The sequence below is a fragment of the Macrobrachium rosenbergii genome, chromosome 40 (genome assembly GCF_040412425.1).
Source record: "Macrobrachium rosenbergii isolate ZJJX-2024 chromosome 40, ASM4041242v1, whole genome shotgun sequence".
Classification (NCBI taxonomy): domain Eukaryota; kingdom Metazoa; phylum Arthropoda; class Malacostraca; order Decapoda; family Palaemonidae; genus Macrobrachium; species Macrobrachium rosenbergii.
This window is the reverse complement of record NC_089780.1, coordinates 28808081-28832667: the sequence shown is the minus strand read 5'-3', so window position 1 is coordinate 28832667 and position 24587 is coordinate 28808081. Positions and strand designations below refer to the sequence as shown.

General features: G+C 41.6%; 1 protein-coding gene and 2 non-coding genes across 3 annotated transcripts in view; all 3 read right to left on the bottom strand.

The window, feature by feature from the left end:
- The window catches only part of LOC136826303 (nardilysin-like), a 91324-nt gene that overhangs the window by 50098 nt on the left and 16639 nt on the right, over positions 1–24587 (bottom strand). The window contains exons 4-9 of the mRNA XM_067083531.1: positions 18567–18707; positions 18006–18174; positions 14585–14844; positions 10961–11193; positions 10318–10438; positions 8890–9108 (exon numbers count right to left, since the gene is read on the bottom strand). Of these exons, the coding sequence (XP_066939632.1) occupies positions 8890–9108; positions 10318–10438; positions 10961–11193; positions 14585–14844; positions 18006–18174; positions 18567–18707 (1143 nt within the window). The remainder of the gene's footprint in view (positions 1–8889; positions 9109–10317; positions 10439–10960; positions 11194–14584; positions 14845–18005; positions 18175–18566; positions 18708–24587) is intronic.
- LOC136826400 (5S ribosomal RNA) lies at positions 3748–3866 on the bottom strand. Its single transcript, XR_010849603.1, has one exon. It is a non-coding gene; the product is annotated as a 5S ribosomal RNA (ribosomal RNA).
- On the bottom strand, positions 5358–5461 carry LOC136826391 (U6 spliceosomal RNA). The gene has a single exon (XR_010849594.1). It is a non-coding gene; the product is annotated as a U6 spliceosomal RNA (small nuclear RNA).

Sequence of the window (24587 nt, the reverse complement as noted above, 5' to 3'; positions counted from 1 at the left end):
AGTCTCTTATGTAAAGCAAGAACCATTACAGCACACAGTCACAGGAACAATAGGTGGGAAGCAATGACCATTAGATTCAAGTGGGCCAGAAACAGACCCATTCGTGTTCTACTTTGCCAAAACTCTTCTTTGGTTGTGGAGGATCCCTCTTTAGGAGTAAATCTGAGGAATTTTGAAGTCTTACAAAGAGATAATTCTTCTGATTTGGGCAAACCCATGTTACAAAAAAATAAATAAAAGACATCAAACTACAATGAATTACATTAATTCTGTTAGTGGGAACCAATGCTCTTTCCAAGTGAAATACCTTGGCTCATCCAAATATCAGAAGACAAAATATTCCTGTCTGACCATTAGGTTTCCCTTTGGACGAAGGCTCATCAGTTATGACTGCAGGCACTAGGTATCGAGAGATTCTTATGAAATTTCTGATAGATGAATATTTTTTTTAAAGTAAAGTACATATACATATTTTCTAAGTTTACTAACCTCAGCTCCTTAATTTGATCTTTAATTTTTGCTATTCATTTTTTGGAGCATCAGTGTAATAAGTACAACTATTCAACTTTGTACACTTATCATGAGACGTAATTGTACAGACAGTGACCACAGAAAAATATTAAGCACATACAAGGTCATTGAGAAATTGCTTGGCAGAAGCAGATATGATTTGCTACGGCAAAGTGAGTGAGAGTTATGAATTATTCAGTAGGATTGATGAAATCTGTACACTACTAAGGGATTCAGAGCCAATGAAACATGATATTTTAATGATAAAATAAAGTTTGTTCATACTTACCTGGCAGATATATATATAGCTGTATTCTCCGAAGGTCCGACAGAATTTCAAATTTCGCAGCACGCAGTGGCCGGTCAGGTGGTTAGTACTCATTCCCCAGCCGCTGGGAGGCGGGTATCAGGAACCATTCCCATTTTCTATTCAGATTTTCTAACGCCACTGTCTCCTGAGGGGAGGAGGGAGGGCAATATAAATATATATCTGCCAGGTAAGTATGAACAAACTTTATTTTATCATTAAAATATCATTTTGTTCATGAGACTTACCTGCCAGATATATATATAGCTGAATACCACCTTTGGAGGGGGTAGAGACAGCCAAGAAATAGGAAAAAACCAATTATTGGTAAAATTATTTTGGTTCCTTATCTGATAGCGTAGCTGACTGAGTGGTTACTGTCACTCTAGTCTGCTTCTGCTTTACTAGAGACCCCAGCGAGTAGTGACCTATATAGCTGGCGACTTCTAGATGATCTGTCAACGGGGCGTGACCACAATGTGACTAGATCATAGCCCATACAAAGAGGACAAAAGAGCATTAAACCACCTAACCAACACCTAAAGCGTTAGTTTGCAAAGGATTGGGAAGACTGCCTCCAGTAGTAGACCCAACAACCACAAAAACACAATTAAAAAGGGGATAAGATCAGAGTTACCCCTGTCCCCAAGGTTGCTGAAGCAGCAATGTATGGTCCCAGCGAAAAGCAATTTCGATGCTACCTAAACATCTTGCCAAGAGTGTGAGGCAAACACCGAATTGACTTCGCCAAAATGTGGTACTAAAAATGTCACTGAGTACCATATTTTTCTTGAACGCCATGGAGGTAGCAACTGCCCTCACCTCGTGAGCGTTAACTCTCAACAACTTGAAGTTGGAGTCGTCACAACTAGAGTGTGCGTCCTTAATGACGTCCCTAATGAAGAATGCCAGTGCATTCTTCGACATAGGTTTAACTGGTTGCCTCACAGAACACCATAAAACATCCAATGGACCACGAGTGTCCTGTGTTCTTTTAAGGTAGTACTTGAGAGCTCTAACTGGACATAGAACTCCCTCAGGTTCCTGTCCAATAAGGTCTGCTAAACCTTTAATTTCAAAGTGTCTAGGCCAAGGGTTAGAAGACCTATCATTCTTAGCCAAGAACTTAGGGCTTAAAGAATAGACAGCATTGTGTTCCTTGAAGCCCACATGACGGCCTCGAACTTCTCTCACTCTCTTCGCCACGAGGAATGCCGTTTTCAAGTAACATCCTTAAGAGATGCAGAGTGGAGAGGCTCAAAAGGACTAAACATCAAAAACTTGAGCATTACGTCCAAGTTCCAAGCAGGGGAAAACAGCTGAGGAACCTTGGACGTCTTGAAACAGCTCGTAAGATCGTGGAGGTCCTTATTGTCAGACAAAGCTAATCCTCTGTGTCTGAATACAATCGAAAGCATGCTCTGATAACACTTGATAGTCGGAACTGCTATATCGAGTTTTTCTCTTAAGTAAAGGAGAAAATCCGCAACCTGGCTCACAGTGATAGAGGAAGAGGAAAAGCCCTTCTTTCTACACCAACCTTTGAAGGTTGCTCACTTCGCTAGATATATCCTTTAGATGAAGAACTTCTGGCTCTAGCGATGGCCCGTGCCACCTGGCCAGAAAAACCCCTTCGCTCTGACCAAGTTTCGATAGTCTGAAAGCAGTCAGGTTCAGAGCGGGAGATTCAAAGATATCTCGTGAAGTGGGTTTGTATGAGCAGGTCTGCTCTCATAGGAAGGGTCCTCGAACGTCTACCAACCAGAAGAGAAACTCCGAGAACCAGTGGTTCAAGGCCAAACGTGGGGATGAGAGTCATCCTCGTCCCTTGTGAGGTCACGAACTTGCATATGACTTCTCCCAGAATTTAGAAGGCGTAAACATCTATTCCCGTCCAATCCCAGGGAAGAGCAACTATCGCAACTGCCCCAGGGTCGAGTACAGATGAGCTTTATAGAGGGAGCCTCGCTGTTCTTGAGGTCGTGAAAATATCCACAAGATGGCGACCCCAAAATTTCCAAAAATCTTGGCAAACCTCCTGATGAAGGGTCCATTCCTTCGCAGGAGTTGATGGCGCCAACAGAGCAGGTCTGCTCGAACATTTTCGACCCCTGCAACAAAACTTGTGAGAATCGAAATGTTGCGAGCATAGGCTCAAAGAATAATCTCTCTTGCAAGGCTGAACAGGGAACAAGTAGTATTGTCCGAGTTTGCTAGAACTACACGATTGCAAACTTGGACTCAAGAATTGGCGAGCTAAAAGATAGCCGCCAAATCTTTGAAGTCGATGTGCCAGGACACCTGTTCCTCTCCAGGTTCCTAACACTTCCTCTCCTCTAGTGTTGCCCCCAACCTGTTGACGACCCGCCGGAAAACAACACTAGGTTGGGGTTCAGAAGCTTGAGGGAGATCCCTTTCTGCAATTCCGTTGGATCGAGCCACCACCACAGATCCTCTTTATATAAGGAAGAATTCTCACCTCTTTCAAGTCTTCCTTGCTTTGTCAGTTCTCCAACAAAAAGAACTGAAGAGGCCTGAGATGCAGACTCCCAGAAAACAAACTTCTCCAGCGAGGAAATGGTCCCCAGCAGACTCATTCCTTCCTTCACCTAGCATGTTTCCTTTTCCAAGAAGGCCAAACTTTTTCGTACATAGAAGTTGCCGTTCTTACACGGAGACGCTATAAAGCCGCTGAATAGAGCTGAATTCCCAGACACAATGGACAGTGAGGGGATCAGCTGCGACTTCTCCACAGACCAGAAGTCCCAGGGACTTCACGAGTTGCAGAGTCAACTGAAGGTCCTCCAGATACCTTCGCCGACGACGCTGAATCAACCAGTCGCCCAAGTAGAGTGAGATCCTGACGCGACAGATGCAACTGCATCGCAACGCGTTTTCATGAGACGGTAAACACCCGGAGCAAAATGTGACGCCAACAGCATCTGGTGTTCCCAGGCGGTCAACCATCCAAGTACTGACCAGACCCAACGTTGCTTAACTTCGCTGATCGGACGAGAAGCGGTGTTTTCAACGTGGTATGGCCGTTGTGCAGATTCCAAAGCAGAGAGCCCTGAACTGGTACGCCTAGTCCCCAAGACAACCTGAGATACTTCACCGAACGTGGATGAATTGGGGCGAGAAGATAAGTATCTTGGAGATCCAAAGATACCATCCAATCCCGGGATGAAGGGCTCCTAGTATTGGCTGCGATGTCTCCATCTTGAACTTTTCCTTCGGACCAAGTTGTTCGACCTGTTGACGTCCAAGACGGGTCTCCAACCTACTGAAAGTTTCGGGACTAGAAACAATCTGTAGTAAAATCCCGGGAACACCGAGTCAAGGTCTGTTCCACTGCTCTCCGCTTCAACATCTCTGTTCGAGCAGGTCAAACAATTTTCTGTTTGACAGGAAGGCAGTTGGGAAACAAAAACAAAAAGAGGAGACAGGAAGGGAATCAAGTAACCTCTCTAACAGTAGGAGGGACCAAACGTCTGCCCCTCACTCTTTCCAGGCTTGTGCAAAATGAAGCCTGGTTGCAAAGGAGTCTGGAGATGAAGGGAGTCACTTGCTACCTCTCTTGGAAGTGACATTCCTTCAGGAAAAAACTCTCTCGTGGTGCGGGTCTCGTGTTGCTTCCCATGGAAGCCCCTTTGTTATGCAAACATTTAGCTTTCGTTTACTTTTTGTATCTGAGATCGGTGCAAGCGTTATGAAGGAGATGCAGTTTGAATGTCGATAACTTTAGTTTTGAGAAAAACGATATTTTTTGCTTCTCTGTGTATTTATTTGCTTGCCGTTACACAGTTTGATGTTTTATGACATAATGAAAAAGCCAAAAATAGACCTGCAAAGTAATATAACTTCGCTAAATGAAGCTAAATGAAGTCGAGTGTCAAAACACGGCTGAGGTTGGCCAGCACGACGTTTTACTTAGTCAAGCTCTGAGCTGCTACTGACTGACTGCCACTGACTGCCCAAGCGGCATTCTGTCTTTAAGCTGATGCGCACTATGTCCACAGGGTTGCCATAGATCGCATTAGATATTATTTCATAGCTAAAAGGAAATTACCACCGATATATTGACAATATCATTACATTATATGAAAAATGTAATTTGACTATGATAGGTTACTGTTTTGTTTATAACTTCTAACTGTGGCGAACTTTTAAATAAAACTTTCTGAGAAGATAGTCAGGATATGTATGATGCCATATATAAAATATCCCAGAAAATTTTATTTCAGATTTTTTCACAAACGCCCCCCTTAAGACAAAGACAACTGCGAAGGTGGAGAGAGAGGAGCCGACGGTTGAAAAGTCTCAGAAACAGATCCTAAGAAAAAAGCCAGAGTCTGATAATCAGAGGAAGAAGAAGACGAAAGAAGTTTCTCTTCATACAAAGGCTGTGACGAAAGAGGATGTTCTTCCGCAGCTGGTGGGTCTTGAGTGAGTGGTGAAAGTAGTTCCGATTCGCCCGATACGTAAGCGGGAACTCCCGCGAACGAAGAAGTCGCCAACTAGAGTACGTGATAGTAAACATAAAAATGTGGAACGCTTCACGATTAGCGTGTCATCCTTGCGCAAGAGCCATGCTAATCTTCTCTGTATCGTTCCAATTAGTATATGTACTGCCGAAGCAAGTACTGGCTAAATTAAGAAGGACATCAGATGTTGAAGCGGGTAGTTGTGCGGTATGATGAACAACTGGAGCGGTGTCAACACAAGACTTGAAGCTATACGGCGAAGCGAGCGGAGCGCCATGGCGTGACGCCGAGAGGCTCCGTGGCAAGTACTAGAAGAGAGTCACAGCGTGACGCCGCGCGGCGTCATGGCTAGCGCGCCGCCAAGCGTGAGGAGCGCGTGAAGCGTGAGAAGCGCATTTAAGAGCAAGATGCGCTCCTGGCGCGAGACAAGAGAAAAGGCCAACACCTCAACTCGGGAAGACGAATAGGGAAGCCACTAAACACTCTCTAGACGACAGACGCTCTGTATCGTTCCCCCAAGCGGGAGACGAAGGTGAAAGTCTGTACCTCTTTAACAGGCAGATACGAATCTTGAAAGGTTCATGAGAGCATCCAGCTGTTGTTGCAAACCCAACAAAATCTTACGCGTTGGAGAAGCCACTCTCTCTCGGGAGAAGGGCTGAACCTGAGAGAAGGAAAGGGGCGAGAGATCGATACTTCCTTCCACAGGGAAGAAGCTCTAGCCCTTGCCTTAGCGCGACAGGGGTCGAGTAGAGTGATCATTCTGAAAAACACTTTATTCTCTTCTGCAGAGGAATATCCACGCAACTTTCGGGAAGAGTACAAACGTTTAGAGGAAGAGGACGTGAAGCGTCCTCTCCTCTAAGCTTCTCTTAAGAGGGCGAGAGTCCAACCGAGCTCCAACCCCGAGGCGGGGAGGACGTGTCGGAGGACGAGAAGCAATCCTTCAGGATGCGTGCCTGAGCACGATCCCTGGCAGCCTGGGTAGCGTCATCAGGACCCGCCGAAGGACGCCAGATCGGTGGGAAGCCCCGTAACCTCATGCGGCTTTCGACATGCCCCCTCCCTGGTCCTGGGAGTTCGACAGAGGTCCAGGCCTAGAGGCATTATAGGCCGATCTGACGCCCCCCTCCACAACACTAGGGCACTAGCACTAACACTATGCGTTTGAATTGCATTCACTTTAGTTTCAAGAGCACGCATTGACTCCACACGAGAGCCAGGGAATTACCTTCTGCAGCAACAAACTACAGGGTTAGTAATAAATTTATTACAGGGTTACTAGTAGGAGAAAACCCCTGACTGTCCAACTAAGGATGCACTCTAGGAGGAAGATTTCCTCAGCCTATCACGCTCCAATTTAAGCATATAGGCTTCATATTTCTTCCACTCACCCTCAGACAATCCCACACATTCATTACCGATTATCATAGAGCATTGAACACCCTTTACATATATACATAAAGAGTGAGGAACTATCAAAGTCTTCGATAGCCTCACCTTACATTCACCCAAGCTACAGACTCGATAGCTAGAGGTAAGACATCTTAATGATAAGAAAAGTCAAAAGCAAAATCAAAAAACGGTCCACAAAGAGCGTATGCCAAGTCACAGTCCAGTCGAATACCAAAAACAACCAAAATACTTAAGTGACAACAAATTTCGAAATCCAAAGGCGGAGGAACTGACAACAGGTGTTGACAGTCCGGCGACAGAGAAAATCTGAATAGAAAATGGGAATGGTTCTGATACCGCCTCCCAGCGGGCGGAATGAGTACTAACCACCTGACCGGCCACTGCGTGTGCCGCGAAATTTGAAATTCTGTCGGACCTTCGGAGAATACAGCTATATATATATCTGGCAGGTAAGTCTCATGAACAAAACGGTTTTTCGGCAATAACTTTTTACAAAAGCATCGGATAAAGGTGAAAGTTGGCAAGTGTATATTTTATAACCCTACCTAATTTTTGTAAGTATTATTTAGTACCTAAGTTCAATAGTTTTGATATTTATACAGTGAAATGAAGTCGCTGATGCCGGAACCGAGAAAATCACAGACAAGGATCCTACAACAATTCGTTACGTAAACGTAATATGACATCATGAGGCTCCACCCATCCACCAGGTGGGCGGTGAATGGATATGCTTACAGTCTAGGCTTCAACAAATTCAATAATGGCCAGCAGGATATGGAATTGTCCCCATGGTTGCAAGACTGCATTTGTGCTACAGCTTGCCACTTTGTATACAAGCGAGAGGACCCATGGCAAGATTTACTATAGCGTGAATAGGTAATTATTTCTATAGTGGGTAATAGTTACTTGGCCACCCCAGAAGTGTGGGCGAGAGCTGCTGTTAGACAAATCCTGACCTCTTCCTCGAGAGTGACGATGAAGACATTTTGTAAATAAATTATGTATACTGTTAGATGTTTTATTTGTATATCTAAAACATATTTATTAAAACACAATGATTATAACAATATGTTCCTCACTCAAACTGATTCCAATATATTTTCCTTTCCATGCATATCAATATAAATTGTGTTACATTTGATTGATATTAAGTAGGTAAATAATAGCTTGCCCTCAAAATCTTGGCTCCTACCATTACCTTTCATTTGCAGCGAGTACGCTATGCGAGCACTGTTTATGGTGCTGTATGATATAAATAAAAAAAAAACAAAGAAAAATAGCAATGGGTTATATTACCTGAAATAAAACAATGGCACTGACCTTTACACCTCTAACAACTGAGGAAAATGAGGTATCATTGCTTTTCATTTGAATTCTACTTTTAGTGACCGCTCTTGACTTGATGCAAACAGAAGGCTATAGTGTCGAAACCTGAGGTAAAACGAAACGGATGGCCTTTTGGTATTCCCACCCTGAATAGATGTAGATCAAACAAATGAACTACAGACTGGTTCATTATGTGGATGAATTAGATACACTGAATCATTTGTAAAGTAGAAACAATACGAATATCAAGAAAATGGAAGAATTCCAAGCTAAGAACTTACTCCCAACAACTGCTCTGCAACCTGCGATGAAACCTCCACAAAATAATAATAATAATAATAATAATAAAATTAGTGAGAATGCTCGCCATCACTGATATCGCTGAAACCTAGGATGGGTACTAATGTTAATTAGTGAATGTCATCAGCAAGTTGGCAGAGCCACAGTGAAGAGATGTTTTCTCCATATGTAAACTTCTCTTCACTGTGGGTGGAGCCTAATGACGTCATAGGTTAATGTCATTATTGTGTTCAAAAACCTTACCTGCGATTCTGATGGGTCTGGCATAGGAAACACACTTTTACTCTGATGAGTACCAGAACTACTGAACTTAAGTACTAAATAATACTTGCAAAAATTAGGTAGGGTTATAAAATATACACTTGCCAACTTTTACCTTTATCCGATGCTTTAATAAAAAGGTATTGCCAAAAAACCATTTTTCATCGGCTCTGAATCCCTTAGTAGTATTTTCAAGCTAATCAATTTCTACACTACAGTACGAAAAAAAAACTGAAAAAATTAACATGTTTTATCAAGTTGAGACCTTTACAATGCACAACATACCTCAGGATTATATTCATACAAAAGACTATCCCCAGCCAAATAATCTTCAGGAGGGTAGAGCTGCATATTTTCTGAAAGATTTTCAACATTTTCAATAGCTGTTTGCTCCTCAGCATAGTCAAAGTTCAGTTTCTCTGTCTGCTGAATCTCATTGAAAATTCTCTCCACAGGACCTTCTTCGCGGATCATTGCCAAGTACTGAAACACAACTTGTAACACCTGAAAGAAAAACAATCATTGAAAATCTGAAGACAAATGATGAGTCTTCAAAATATTCCATTTACAAGAAATACTTTTTAAGACGAAATAAGAGCATCATTAAATTGTCAAACGCTGTTAAAGCTCTGAAATCAAATACAGTACAGTAATTCACATCACAGACACAAGAAATAACCTGTAACACACTATAAAAAAATACCAAGTTCATCTCCTTTTCCTTAACCACACTTATTGAATCTAGGTTAGCCAAAACTACAATAAGATAACAGCTTATTACTATTGGTTCAAATGAAAATATTAGCATACAAAACTTAATTCTCTCTGTCAAGCCTAGGATAGCCTACACTATGAACTTTTCATACAAGCTTCCACTAATCTAAAGTACATGAAATGCACTGGTCTGTGAATATTATTTACCTTTACTGTTTTATACATAATAATCTATTATTGTAGCTCCATGTTAAAATATTCACATATGCAAGGGTAGGCTAGCATAAGCTAAACATAGGAATATTCTTTCACCTGCACTGTGCCACTTTCCACCACCCCTTTAGGTCTACCATGGTGGACAATAGAGGTTACTTTACATATACCTTATCAGAAGGATGTTGCCCACAATTTCCTTGTAAAAGCACCACTAAAAACTTGGATAATCTGAAATGTCTTTCGTGTTATATTAACACAAAACAACTTATACAATAATACTCATACAGAGACAAATGGGTGATGATCAAGTTGACTAATCACTGATTACTTCACACTACTGAGAATGCGACTCAGAGTTAGTTGTTCAAATAGTGGAAATACACTAACGCCTCCATCAGCCTGCACTCATGACTGTGGTAATCAATAAAGTCCTCCTAAATTAAACAGATCTTAGTAACCACATAGTTCTGAATGTGAACAGAGCTGAATGATCCATAATTATATTTAATAGCTGCTGTTCTGAACCTCTCAAGAGAAGATATAAACATTTTGAATGTTTAACCTTTCAATTAACAAACGCACAACTCTTCTTCCTCCTAATATGTAAAGCAAGCCAATTTAAGAGGCTCTTTTGTCACAAATTGAAGAGATACATCTATTATTGCCTTCCATGGCAGAGGTACAATTTCCTCATCATATAAGAACGATAGAAATTTCCTTTCAAACTTACATAAAAATTTGTTTACCAAGGATTCAACCTGAATTCTTCTTATCCATACTTACTTTATCTACATTCTTAAATCCTTCATCAGTTAGCTCAACAGATATGCTCATTAGAGCATAGGTACTATTGTGCTCAAAGCCAGATTCATCATTACCAGAATACAACCCAACAGCCCAGACTCTGAAAAGTACAATGAACAATAATCATTAGTACAATGAAAGTACTTAATAACACCGATAATGTAACGTATTTATATACAATTGGTGAGCTACATATATATACATATTTTAAAGTTAAAAGAGTTAAAATGGGTTTGCTATGAAACAATTACAATAATACCCTAGGTGATTAAATGAAAACAATCACTGTCGAATATTAGGAATATAAAGATCTCAGTTAGCTGACATCAGGCCACAGACACACAAAAGATCAGACAGTTGGCTAAAGGAAACTCAGGATACTGTTGATGCTTGTACAGAACCACTTATTGGCTTCTGCTTGTTAAAAGATGTGTGTGAAGGATTTTGCCACAGATTACAAAGCTGGACTATTTTACAATGAATTTGTAGTGAAATAGGTATCAATTAAAAACATTTGAAAAACAATTGAGTGTTGCATTTCTTTTAAGTAAACAAAAACACAATATGAACATGTAGTACCAAATATATTATTTTCAACAATCACCAAAAATAGCAGACTTACTTTTTCTTTAGGTACGAAAGAATTGACCCACGTCCTTCATGGCCAATTAAGTGTGAGATATAATGTAAAGGTTTAGTACGGTAATAATTAAGAAGTGACGGTAGCGCCCAATTAATCTCCACCGAGTGGTAGTCCTTCATTGGTACCACACGATACAGACGATGAAGCTTCTCCGTTGGGAAGGGAAATTCGTACTGAGTATAAGCTGGTCTCGGTATTCCACTGTCTGGTACCTAAATATTAAAAAATAATTGTCATCAATGATATTCAAAGTATTATCCAAATCTCAAACAGATGCAAAATACCGTATTTCTAATACAAAGCGGATGTAGTATGCGAACTTGAACGTATGTGTATTTAATACTATCTAGCAGAATTAATAGTTACAACTAGGATTTAATGGAAGACTATCATACCTTACAAAATACAAATGTTAAAAACAAAATTTTTTTTTTTGCTACAAACCCATTTCTTTATGACTGCCTTCAGGTGTGTCAGGCCCATTTCTAGGCATGCTTGTCAAACAAACCAATGAATTGGGATTTGCCTGTTTCCAGGCAAATTCCAATTTTCTGGACATGCTAAGAAAACAATACTTCTGCCAGCTATCTGTACATCTGGGCTCCCAAGTCCTATCTGTAGAAAATGGTTTTATCAAGTGATGTCTGACTAGTCTGTAAGCACTTAGGGGTGAGTAGTAGGGTATATGACTTTGTAAGGGGTCGTGTTTGTATCAGAAATATCACTTTTGTCTTTAAAAACCTGTTTTTTTTAATAAATTTGTTTTGCCAGTGAAAACTAATTATTTGAGTAGCTATTTCAGTAGAACGAGATTTGCTGCTATTTGGACATCAATTACATGGACATGGAACAAGCAAACTACTGAATGATTAGGTCTGACAATCCCGGAGTTATAAGGACTCTTAAGGTGTCATGAAATGGGATAGTATCTTGTTAGTAACACTATAGGCTACCCTACCAAAGGCCTAAATAGTAAACTAAAGCAGTAAACTTTTCTTCTGCAGCATAGAACTGCGTACCCCAGTTGATGTTACTGTGTGACAAGTGACCAAGTTTGGGAGGAAGAGGAGTCTCAGTCAGGGGCATCCTCTCCTTTGGAGAGTGAGTAACAAACTGACCCACAGCTAAGAGGGCCAGTTGAGAATAAGACAAAGGCTAATTATTATAAACCATGCCCCAAAGTAAAAATTATAAAAATATACTTAAGGACCTCCATCAAGCAACAAACAATAGAGGAAACTTCCATATTTCTTTTAAAGGCCACATATGTATATTTAGCCCTAATTTCATGGCAACAACCTTTGAGCTGGATCTGTAATAAGCTTACAAGATGACCTGACCTAACCCAAATGTGATAGTATTTTTAGGCAGTTCTGTCCTACTCATACTAGTTGATGAATAGTCAATACTCCCCTCTCATACTGTTTTGGTCTTCTGGCGATAAATCCTGATGGCTCTTATGTGACAAAAACAGAACAGGATAATCCAACCGTTCCCATGCTGAAAAGGTAAATATGAAATAACATAACGGGTGCAAGGTGAGGCTGAGAGAAAGTTGTTGGCATGCTTGAGATCAAACCAGTCACAGACCAATACTTCTATGGTTTCTTGTGTGAGAAACCTCACTAGAGAGAACACGTAACTCATTCACTCACATAGCTGAAAAAATCAACACGTCTCAGGATGGGGCCATAGAATCCTTGGTGTGACTTCCCTTGCATAAAACTGGCACATGACCAAACTCCCCATAAGCTCACAGGTTGATGGCTCTACTCCTGAATACTTCCATGAGGGCAGAGCAGTAATCCAGGATGGTAGCCTGGTAGCAAAAAGCCTCTCTTGATGACACACTGCTGGAGTGCCTCCAAGCATGAAGAGTGAGAAGGCTGCAATTCGGGTTGTGTTTGTGAAAGTGAGGCTGGTGGAAGAGCTTATTCTAGTGCAGGATTATTGGGAGGTCCACCAGAAGCTTAAGGAGATCTGGGAAACAGGTTTACTGAGGCTGAAGTGGGGCCAGATAGTCCTGTGGACATTGCTGTACTTCCTCAGTTTGTCCAACAATGTACTGATTAAGGGTGGAAATGCATACACCCCAGTTTGTTCAAAGGAACCATGAAGCAACAACTGTCTACACTGTTTTGTCTGGTAGGGCTCAAAAGTATTCTGGAAGTTCATGATTGAGGCTGGTGGTAAACAGCCTAGAAGAGTGTTCAAGCTGCTTCCATGGCATACTGATCTACAAATGCAGAGACCACCTGGCCTGAAGTACCTGATCCTGTCTGCTCAAGGTGTCTGACACCACAAAACACTTTCCTCAGATTTACCTGAGGATTAGAGTGGCATTGTGAGCCTCTGCCCTAAGCAGAATATCCATCGGCGATTGGTACTTTCCAGAAGATTTCAGCACACCCTCTGGTTCTCATATAAGCCACAGTGGAATTGTCCAATAGCAGACCCACCACTCTGCCATTAAGGTTGCTCTGGAATGCCTGCAGGGCTAGTTGCACTGCCATCAGTTTCAGAAAATTTATCTGCAAGCCTTCTGCCCATATCAACCATATGCCTGTAGTTACCAAATCCTGAAGCCAGGCCCCACCTTCCCTTAAGGTACCTGTTAACAGCAATGAGTCTGTGGCAAGAGGAAACAGGCAAATCCCAATTCATTGGTTTGTTGTCTAGCTATCAGGCCAGGTCTGCTAAGACTCCTAAGAGAAGTAAGACAAAAAGTTGTGTAGCTGATCTGTGGAACATTACCACTGCAGCAATCCTAGTCTGAACCAATTTGGAGGAACTGTTTTCTAAGGAGTCTAGATGACCAGGCAACCTTTGTTCAATTCTGTTGATGGGATGAGGTTTTTAGAATGCCTTCAAGAGAGTATGGAGCTTTTATAACCTATCAAGTTTGAGTTGAGTGAGAACATCGATTTATTCCGTTCCACTCCCGAATAAATCATCTCTTTTGGTGATGTCAGATCTGACTTGCACCAATATTAGCACAGGCTGATGAGGTAATTGGGGTGTTCTTAAAGTTCTACATAACAGGATGCCAATCAAAAGTGCCTTAAAAGTCTGATACCCTTCCTGTGAGGTCAGACAACAACTATGGCCAAAAAACATGAGTGAAGCCCTGTGGGAATGTGGCCAGACCACAATAATGCACACTGTGCTGGAGGACCACTCCCTGCTCAACAAATTGGAGGAACATTCTCAAATAATTATGAATCTGGACCTAAAGGTACCCAAGGAACACAAATTATAATCATTAAGGTAAAACCAACATTAAGACGAGGAAATGACAGGTAATATAGGCTTAATCAGTGATTATCAATTTAGAAGGGGGAATTGGTGAAATTCTGAGGAGCAAAGTCAACAGGTCAGTTCAGACTGACTGACACACTTGTTACAATTATTTTCTGCTGATAAAGGGACTTTAAAGCCAAAGTGTGTAGATGGTGAGCTGGACTTCTTTTTTTAGTGCGTCTGGAAAGGAAGCTAACATACCTGACGACAAGTCATGAAGTTATAGGTTTATACTGCCAAAATAAACATTACATAACAGATCAGGGGCCTTTAAAACAAATATGCCAAGTTAAAAATCCTTACCTCTGAAAAAATCTTGCAGACAAATTCTTGTAACATATCCAGTGAATGACGAGACTGTATGGCTAGAGTCATGTTCCGAGCACTGTAAAAGCGTAGTCTCAAATCATGAAGTTTCTTGTGTAATTCCTCATCTGGTATTTCAACATTGAGAGTTGTTTCGTTACCCCAGGTGAATTTTCCCATAGGATGACCCTCAGAGGCAAAACTGGCAAAAAGCTGCTGCACTCGACTAGCATCTTCAGGCAAGGCCATCTGAAATTCTAAGTGAAGGAAAATTATTTAAAAATTTATTTTCCAATCACTTTTACTGTATAAATATCACATTTTATAATAGTTACGAGTAGTTTCCTGGTATCTAAGTAAAACAAGAAGGAATTTATTATTGTCCCATGAAAGTTTAACAGCCCTGGACTAATGAGAATGGGGTATGTATGCCCAGGTTTTTGCAAGGGTTTAATGTAGGACAGCCAATGACCTATTTCCCTGCTGAACCTTTTAAAAATACCTTTGAATAACTCCAAATGAAGTTTGTTAACACTGATGAAAAAGTTTACTGTTATTAATGATAAAATAGATCTTCTAAACATTACAAAGTACAATTCCATTAAAAAGCACATCAAAACCATGATATATCAGACAAAATACTATTTTCCTTATCATCCAATAAAGCTATTACATAACTAACACAAATGAAAGCAAGTTTATTTACATGAAACAAAAACTGTTAGCTTATGAGTTGCATGGAAAGAAATGTCTCAAAGACTTAGCAAGTCTATACAAGGAAATGTTTAAAACTTTAAGTAAAAAAAATTCACACTAGTGTCGATCACAATCCAATGTGTTCTCGAAGTGACTGACTGTGGTACTATTCACATCTCAGCTGGCACTCTGCTTGCAAGTGGGGCTATCTTATATGTGAAGAGGTTCCAATAATGAACCTTCTAAGATGCAGTTTCTATCCACTGAATCTAGTCCAGTTATTACTTGGGGTAACTAAATACCTGTACAGTAGTCTATTTTATTTGCCTTAGAGTTTATTAAATGTTTCTATCAAGTAACCTCTTAATGTTTTTTTACAGAATACAATTGAGGACTGGGATTTAACCAACAATTTTCAACAGATGACATCATTTGCAGCTATCAGAGTCAAGGATTAACAACTGCACGTCTGAAAATGTTGTCACTAGAATCTCAGTGTGTTAATTTCACACATAAAAAATTACTTTTAACAGCAATATTTTACAAATTTATGAGCACAGTGGTGTCAAAAACTCATGTTCTGACATCATCAGTAATCCGATACATGCACAACCCTTTTTCTTCGAGGATTTCATGTCAAATTTCTTCTCCTCTGGTTTCCATTTAAAGCCAGACAATCTATTCAAATCCGATTCATTTCAATGGATTCCATTCCTAATATACATTTCTATATAATGCTTACCCTTTTGGTGGTCACATCACCTCTCATATGGAAGTGCATTTTCTAAATGTGTCACATATTTCTGTTCTGTTTCCTAAAGGGATATATTATTTACCAGTAGGCCTACATGTTCTTTCTACTTTACCTTGACTAGGTTACTTTTTTTCTCTCACTAACCTCCTAATACTGTACAACCTTCACAACCTAGCTGTGAAGCTCTGGCTAGGTGGCAGAAAAAAATTTCCTTGATTTTCAACTACATCCTTGGGTAAGGTGTACAACCCGTAAGTCTTCCTTGCTCACCTGCCCCCAATAAACAGGCACAGTCATATTTATTTATCTATCACCTTTTTCTATAACTTGTTTCTTTCTGTGGGCTGCTTTCCCTTTGGAGCCCTCTTGGGGTTACAGTCTGCTGTTTCCTTTCATATGGGTTTTCAGCTGAAGATTTGAAGAAAGAATGCACTATTTATGTTCATTTGAGGCCAGTGCCTTAAACAGATATGGACTGTTGCTTAAATTTACACATTTTGACTGTTGCTTAGGCTCATTCAAATTCACCCATACTACTTTGGAAGTCTCTTTAGTATACTGTAGGCCTATAAAGTATCATTTAATGTTTTTATGGGAGTTATCACTGGAAGTCTGGGACACAAAATTTTTCAAGAGACTTTCATGATGCATTTTTTCCAAGGTCAAGAATCCTTCATCTACAGCTTTGCTTCTTTTGCTGATATTTCAGTTCTAGCCAAAACAACTTTAGTTCAGAATCATATATGTAGTACGCAGAATAGATCTAGTACAATGCACATGCCAGAGGCTAAGGCATCTAGGAAAGATGCAGGTCCTGTCTGAGCACTTTTTATTTAGCTTTTTTTCTATTTACATCTAAATTTGAAACAAATTACAAAAATAAGTACACACACTTACTTTTGCTTAAAATTTGATTTCTTGAAGAAAATTTTGTCTAATTAATTTTATCTATATTTCTGAATACTATATGGAGTCAAAATTTTTCATTAGATTTGATATATCTGTATGGTATGAATACTATTGCATTCCAGCCTTAATGATTCAAATAACATGCTTTTCAGATAATTCCTCTTTGATATTACCATTCACCAACTGTAGTTAGCAATTTATAATTTGTTATTTTGACATTCATGTTACTAAATTATTTGATATTCTGAAAAATAATATCGATTCACTGAGTCCGTTTCAGTTAATCATCTGCACAAGTGTAACAATGACATTCCTCATGTTGAAGAGTCTTCCACTAGTCTGTTCTTCAATTCACACATGGAATTCTTGAAATCATCCGTAATCCAGTTCTAAAGGAGAGGAAGCACATAATCTAACTTCAATCTCCTTGTTATAAGTATAACATGCTAAAATTCCTGATGTTCACACTGATTAGTTGGCCAATGATTTGTGGTGACAGTAGAAAAAACTTAAGGTTAAAGAATGCTGAGCTGATTATTATCAAGTAGTTACCAGCCCACAGAGTTTTGAATAAGATGGGGAAAAGGAATGAAAATGTATCAAATGTAAAAGGCAAAGAAAAATGTTGCAACCAGGGAAGGAAAGGATGCTGCCAAGAAACTTTAGCACTGAAGGAAGTACTCTCATATGGGTGATATTCACCTCTCGTAAGATGGTCTGTTGTAATTCCATGTGGATACATAAGTTTTAAAAGCAACTGTTTTGTAGACACAACCATTGCCAAAGACATTGATTTGAGGGTGAGGCTTCAAGTTCAGTATTTTCTTAAGTTGTCCTTTCATTTTCTGTCATACAAGTAAAATTTACTTAAATATCTAACTGTTATTTGGGCAAAACTAATTTTCATGTAATATTTATCGGACATTTATAACTGGGATGCTGTTCTTCTAAGACTAGTAAAGTTACCAAAATACAAATAAATCTGGAGTCTTCAAGAAAAACTTAGAAGCTAACTAACTTGCTGCTTATTTAAGAGTGAAATGAAGATATGCTTTTTACCACTGTGAACTGCTTTCCTTTCTCTGGTCATTGCCTCCTTTTTCATAAGTGGGTTAATGAAGAACTGAGCAAATCTGTCCAAGCCTCCATAAAAGTGGTTTTCTTCAACTTCAAAATAAAACGTTGTGTGTTCCATTTCAGTATGTGCATTATCATGTCCTCCATGTTTCTGTAAATATAAATTACACATACGAATGAAGTACCATGCAGTAAATAAAAGAAGTTATACAATAGCAATCAAACCAACTACAAAATGAATTGAATAATAATTAAGAGCCTAATAACTCAAGAAATTTCAATTTTACTAATATGGATATAATTTCCTCAGATAGAAAAAGCACAATCATCATTCATTTCTCAACCCATAATTCTGATATGAAAATCAAACAGTATTCAAATACCAATATGAATAACCATTTGTTTTTGTTTGTGTTACAAAGGATGCAAGAATGGAGAGGTCATGCAATTTAAACAATCAGCAGAAAGATTACGGGAAAAAAACAAAAACTGGGAAAATTCTAAGAAAAATGAAAAGTACTGACAATACTGTACAGTACTAACCTTTATGTAGTAGTCAAAAGCATTTTCCTTTGGGTACTTTTCTGAACCCATAAAGACCATATGTTCAAGAAAATGCATCAGTCCCTGAATTTCCATTGGATCCTCAAAACTTCCAACACCCACAGTCAGAGATGCAGCAGCCTGTGAAAATAATTACATATTTTACTGTAGTATATCAAGATTCAGGATGCATAATATATACCCTCTATACATATATAAAGGATTTTGACAAAGGAAAAATCTACTTCTGGGGAGAGACCTGTGTCACCCGGTGAAATAACCTTTCAGCACTTATTTCTAGGTAAAGCTATTGCTAAATATACCAGAGAAAAGCTAAAAAGCTAAGCCGGAGTTACTACCCTCAAAAGAGCTCCATGGCATGGAGTCGTGTATGAGAAAGGGTGAGATTGTCACAATCACAGGCCTCCGCCCTGTAAACATTCCCAATGTCAAGAGTCCCTCCGAGTGAGGTGCCATTACAAACCTCCGCACCACTCGCGGACTGTAAACAAACCGGCGTCACCCACATTCCACATTAGCACCCCACACTGGAATGGTATTTTACCAGGGGGGGAAGAAGGAATCATGGGGGGGTCACCGGGTGACACAGGTCTCTCCCCAGAAATAGATTTTTCCTTTGTCAAAATCCTTTTTCTGGGTTTTCCGACCTGTGTCAGCTGGTGAAATAATAACAGAGAAATCAAAATACCATCCTGAAACAAAAGGAGACTTGTAGAGGAAAGTAATAAAACTAAATGTCCACAAGAGTTTTTAATTATCCTAGTATCCTAGTAGCAAGATTGGTATTAAGATATAATAATGATATCATAAATATACTTAGTTTTAATATAATATTAAGGTTACATGAATACAAAATCATACTAGATTAAAGAGTACATAAAGGTGCAAACTTAAGTACTAATCATACACTTAAAACTAAGGTGGGGAAACTGTGTCCCACAAGACAATACATGTAACATTTAAATTAAACAAATAAACAGGACAAAACTATGACATGGTCAGGAGAAAGGCTGTAAAGCATGCCTGACCTGGAGATGACCTAGGGGAATAAATGAGGCAGGTAGGAGGGAGGAGAGTGACTGAGTACAGAAAGAATCAAATTGGGGGGGGAACTATGTTCCCTGCCACCACTGTAGAGAATTTCAGAGCTTCTAGTGATTTCAGGTAGTGGCGTTTAAAAACTACGGGAGACTTCCACCCCGTGTATTTTGACAGATCCTCGAAATTCATATAATGAAAATAGTTAGTAGAAGTGGCCACTGCTCTAATGTCATGTACTTTTGGGACTGAATCTAGGTTTGCATGTTTAATGAAATACAGGATCTGTTGCCTGATGGCTTTCAAAGAAATGGTTCCTCCCCCTTCCCTTACAAATAGAGGCCTGGAAGTTATGTGTGAGGTCCTGTCTAAATAGGCTTTCAGGGTAAAGACTGGGCATAAAGACAGGTCCTGTGGGAGGAGGATGATCTTCCAGGGAGACCACCTATCTCGAGGATCTTCATTTTTAGCTAGGAACTTAGGGTGAGGAGCTAGCAACACTTCACCTGATGGAGGGAAATCAAGATGATTGGGTTCTCTAGACAAGGCAGCCAGTTCAGAAATTCTAGCACCTGAAGCTAAACTAATCAAAAATAAGGTCTTCCTCAATAAGTTAGTGAAAGAACAATTATGATTATCTATTTCTGAGGCTAACTTAAGGACATCATTTAAGAACCAGGAAACCGAATGTGTGGGCGGGTTACTGGTCTCAAACGAGCACAGGCTTTAGGGATAGACGAAAAAATAAGAGTCTGTTAAGTTAATCTTAAACCCGTGTAAAAATATCCTTTTCAAAGCTGATTTTGCTGTAGTAATGGTACTTGAGGCCAGACCTTTCTCAAATAATGACCTAAAAAATGAAATAGCTAAATTAGTGGTCATTACAGTAGCTTCAGATTCTTTTAAGAAGAGTGCCAATTTCTTAACTGCTGAGTCATATTGTCTTAGAGTGGATTCCCTTTTATCTGATTCTAGGAACAAAGTGTTAATAGGATCAATATTAGCATCCCTTTGAGCAGCAAACTTCATGAAATCCACAAAGCTAGGGCATTCTGAATTCTTGAGGAAGCTGACACAGTCTGAGTTTGTACTATTTGCGTCAGTTTCGGGTTGGGAATTTGCAAACACCGAAGCTTCAGTTCTAGAAGAAGTGGAAACCAGTTGCTCTTCGGCCAGTTTGGAGCTACTAGGGCTACTTGACCCTTGAATGTCCTGAGCTTGTGAAGGACTTTTAGTAACAGGTTTACTGGAGGGAAGAGGTAGATCCTTTTCCACTTGTTCCAATCTATGGACATTGCATCTGTGGAGTGAGCTAGAGGGTCCAGGTTGGGAGCAACATAACAAGGTAGTTTGTGGTTGCATTCTGTTGCAAAGAGATCTACTTCGAGACCCGGAACTTGGTTGCAAATCCACTTGAAAGAAGTTTTGTCCAGGGACCATTCCGACTCAGCGGAGTTGTCCTGGATAGGGAGTCTGCAATGACATTCGGACCCCTGCAAGGTGGGTAGCAGACAGATGCCACTGGTGTTTGTTTGCTAGAGAGAATATTGCTATCATAACCTGGTTGATCCGACTCGACTTGGAACCTCCCCTGTTCAAACACTGTACTACTACTGCGCTGTCCAGAACCAATCTTATATGAATCCGATTGTTCGGGCGCAGTTTCTTCAGGGTTAGAAAGACTGCCATGGCTTCCAGAACATTGATATGAAACTGGCGGAACATGGTAGACCAAGTCCCCTGTACCTTCTTGTGTTGGGAGTATCCTCCCCACCCGCTTAGGAAGCGTCGGTGTGAATCACTAGAGATGGCGGAGGAAACTGAAGGGGCACTGACTTCGATAAGCTCTTGACAGTCATCCAAGGCCGGAGTCTCTTCTTCAAAATCGGTGGAATCAGAGATACTTTGTCTCTGAACCTGACATTGGCTCAACTCCGCCATACCCTGTTTATGTCTTTCAGTTTGGATTTCAAAAGAAGATCCGTTACTGAAGCAAACTGAAGAGAACCTAAGACTCTTTCTTGGGTACGACGCGAAGCTTTCTTGTTCTTGAGAAATTGTCTGGTTGCTTTCGCTATTTCTCTCCGTTTGGCCGGCGGAAGAGATAGTCTGTGTGCACACAGGTCCCATTGGATTCCTAACCATTGAAAGCGACTCTCCGGCACTAGGTGGGATTTCTCCCTGTTTATCTGAAAGCCCAGTGATTCTAGAAAGCCGATTACTATGGCTGTTGCTTCCCGGCATTCGTCGACGCTGGACGCCCAAACGATCCAATCGTCTAGGTATGCGGCTAGCATGATCCCCTGAGACCGGAGTTGTTGAACTACCATATCCGCTAGTTTGGTGAAGATTCTGGGAGCTATATTGAGACCTAATGGCATGACCCTGAATGAGCATGCTTGGTTTCCTAGTCTGAACCCCAGATAAGGAGAGAACCTTCTCGCAATCGGGACGTGATAATAGGCGTCTGAAAGATCTATAGAGGTGGTTACGGCTCCACGGGGAAGTAGGGTCCGAACCTGCGAGATTGTAAGCATTCGAAACTTGTCGCATTGAATGTAGGAATTTAGACGAGACAAGTCTAGAATTACTCTTCGCTGACTGGAACCTTTCTTTGGAACACTGAACAGTCTGCCCTGAAATTTCAGATGTCTCGCTTTCTTTATTGCCCTCTTTATTAATAGATCTTTCACAAAGTCCTTCAGAGCCTTGGAGGGTGATTGATGGAACCTGACTGGGGAGGACTTCTGCACCAACTCCACCCCAATCCCTTGGAGACTATGCTCTGGGCCCAGGGACTGAAGTTCCACTGGTCCCGAAAATGGTATAACCTCCTGCCTACCTGAGATATCTCACTGTGCGGGAGAGGGCCTGCCTCCTCTGGATCCTCTGCCTCCTCTTCCTTTGGAGGAGGAGCGGGATGATCCTCTACCTCGGAAGTACCCTCTAGCTCTCGTTCCCTTTGCATTTTGGATCGACCGAAATGCCCCCTGGCTTTCATAAGAAGCGTTATAAGCTGGGGAGGAGACGTAAGAAGGGGCAGCGAGAGGCTGATGGGCTGGTTGGACCAGCACATACTGAGGTTGAGGTTGGGAGGTTGAGGGATGACCAGGGACGGGGACCTGGACAGCCTGCAATACAGTCTGAGTCGGGAGCCGTTTGAACTTTTTGAACTTCTTCCCTGGCTTGGGATGAGTTCCGGCAGGCTCCGACTGCTTCCTCTTGGAGGATAAACCCCAACGGGAGCGGAGACTCTGGTTGGCCCTAGTTGCCTCGGCTAGGACTGCATCAACCTCTTCCTGGGGGAAGAGGTTAGCTCCCCAGATGGAGCTTTTTATGAGCCTGTTAGGCTCATGACAGATGGAAGCTGCCGAAAAGATGTGCTTCCAGCAGTTCAACCGGGCCTTAACGAAGTCATACAGGTCCTGTTGAAAACTCCCCAAGAGAGATTTCGTCAGTACCTGGAATAGTGGATCCTCACAATATACAACTGACGTTGCCTCTGCCAAAGTCAGAGAGTTTAAGACCTACTAAGCCTGTCCTTAGACTCGCTTCGCCTTCAGGAGCGACTCCGGGATTCTAGGGAGTTGCTCACTGAAGAGGTTAGAGGCGCAGTCAGGGTCCAGCCGAGTAACCGTAAAGGTATCCGGAGCTGCTGCCCAATACTGAGAATCTCCGGGCAAGACAAGAGAGGTGGGATCTATCTCCCAGAGATGAGGAACTGGTTTACCCTCTACACAAGCTTGGTTGGTGAGGGAGGCCACTTTAGAGGTGCACGGAGTGGGGAGAGCTTCTCCCAGAGAGAACATAGTGAATGCACCTTTTGCCGGAGTGAGCTTAGTATTCTCCGCCTGCCACTCCGACAAAGTCCGTAGTAGGGCTGACTGGGCCTGGTCCCTCGGGAAGATGACAGTTTCCTTAGGGACCTTATCGGACCGAATCCATGCCTCCTCAGTGAGCCTGGCATAACCTGCATAAGGTGATTTCAGGTTGGGAGGGAAGAATTCCAATTCCTCCAACCTGCGAGTGCCTAGGCCCTCGATAGTGAGGGTACCCTCATGCTGGGGGGCAAAGAGGGTCAGGCGCCAGGGGTTTCCTTTATCAAAAGGAGGCAGGTTGGAAGTGTCTGGGACGGAGAAGGGTTTGTTGGCCGCTCCGCCACTCATGAACCCGGAGATTAGAGTCCTTTGCGACTTAACCTCCTCTGACAAGGAGAGCACTGAAGCGTTTGATGAAGACAGCTGATTTGAGAGTTGCGACAGCTTGTCGTCAACCCTTTTGTCAAACTGCTTCATAAGAAGCTCTGCGAACGCTTCCGCATCAAAGGAAGGAGGGGTAGGAGCCTCCTTACTATGTTTGGTTCGTGCTCCCTTCCCAGAAGTAGAGGCCATGCTCGTAGACGGCACGGGGCTAGGGGGCCATGACGTCTTCGAGGGAACCTCGGAGCGGACTTTCTGGGATTTTAAGGTCTTTTTCTTTACAGTTTTGACCTTAGGGACGGTAGACCTTGCACCGTCCATAAGGCAAGAGGATTTCACAAATCCTCGGAAGGAAGAAGCAGTAGAAGAGGGAGAACTGAAAAGAAGGTCACCTGCCTCACTTACCCCCTTACCTGTCTGCAAGTCCAGGTCCACATTCATAGGTTCAAGATTGAGGTTAAGGGCCGCAACATCCTCGGTGACAACACCGCATGCAGCGACTTCTTCTTGGGAGGGCTGCGTCATCTCCCGGATCCCAGCGATCAAGGGGGCGGCTATCTCGTCCGCAACCGAAGCCGAGATCCAGGCGCCGGGGAAGAGAACGTTGCAGACGTCCTTGGAGAGGATGTAGGGCTTCCTGCCCGACGTTCCTCCCTGCCGCTGACCCAGGTCTTAAGGGTCGACAAGGCGGAGTCCCGAGAGCTGCGGTCAATCTGGAAGGGGGAGAAAGTCAGGTGACTGAGCCTCCTAAAGGGAGAATATG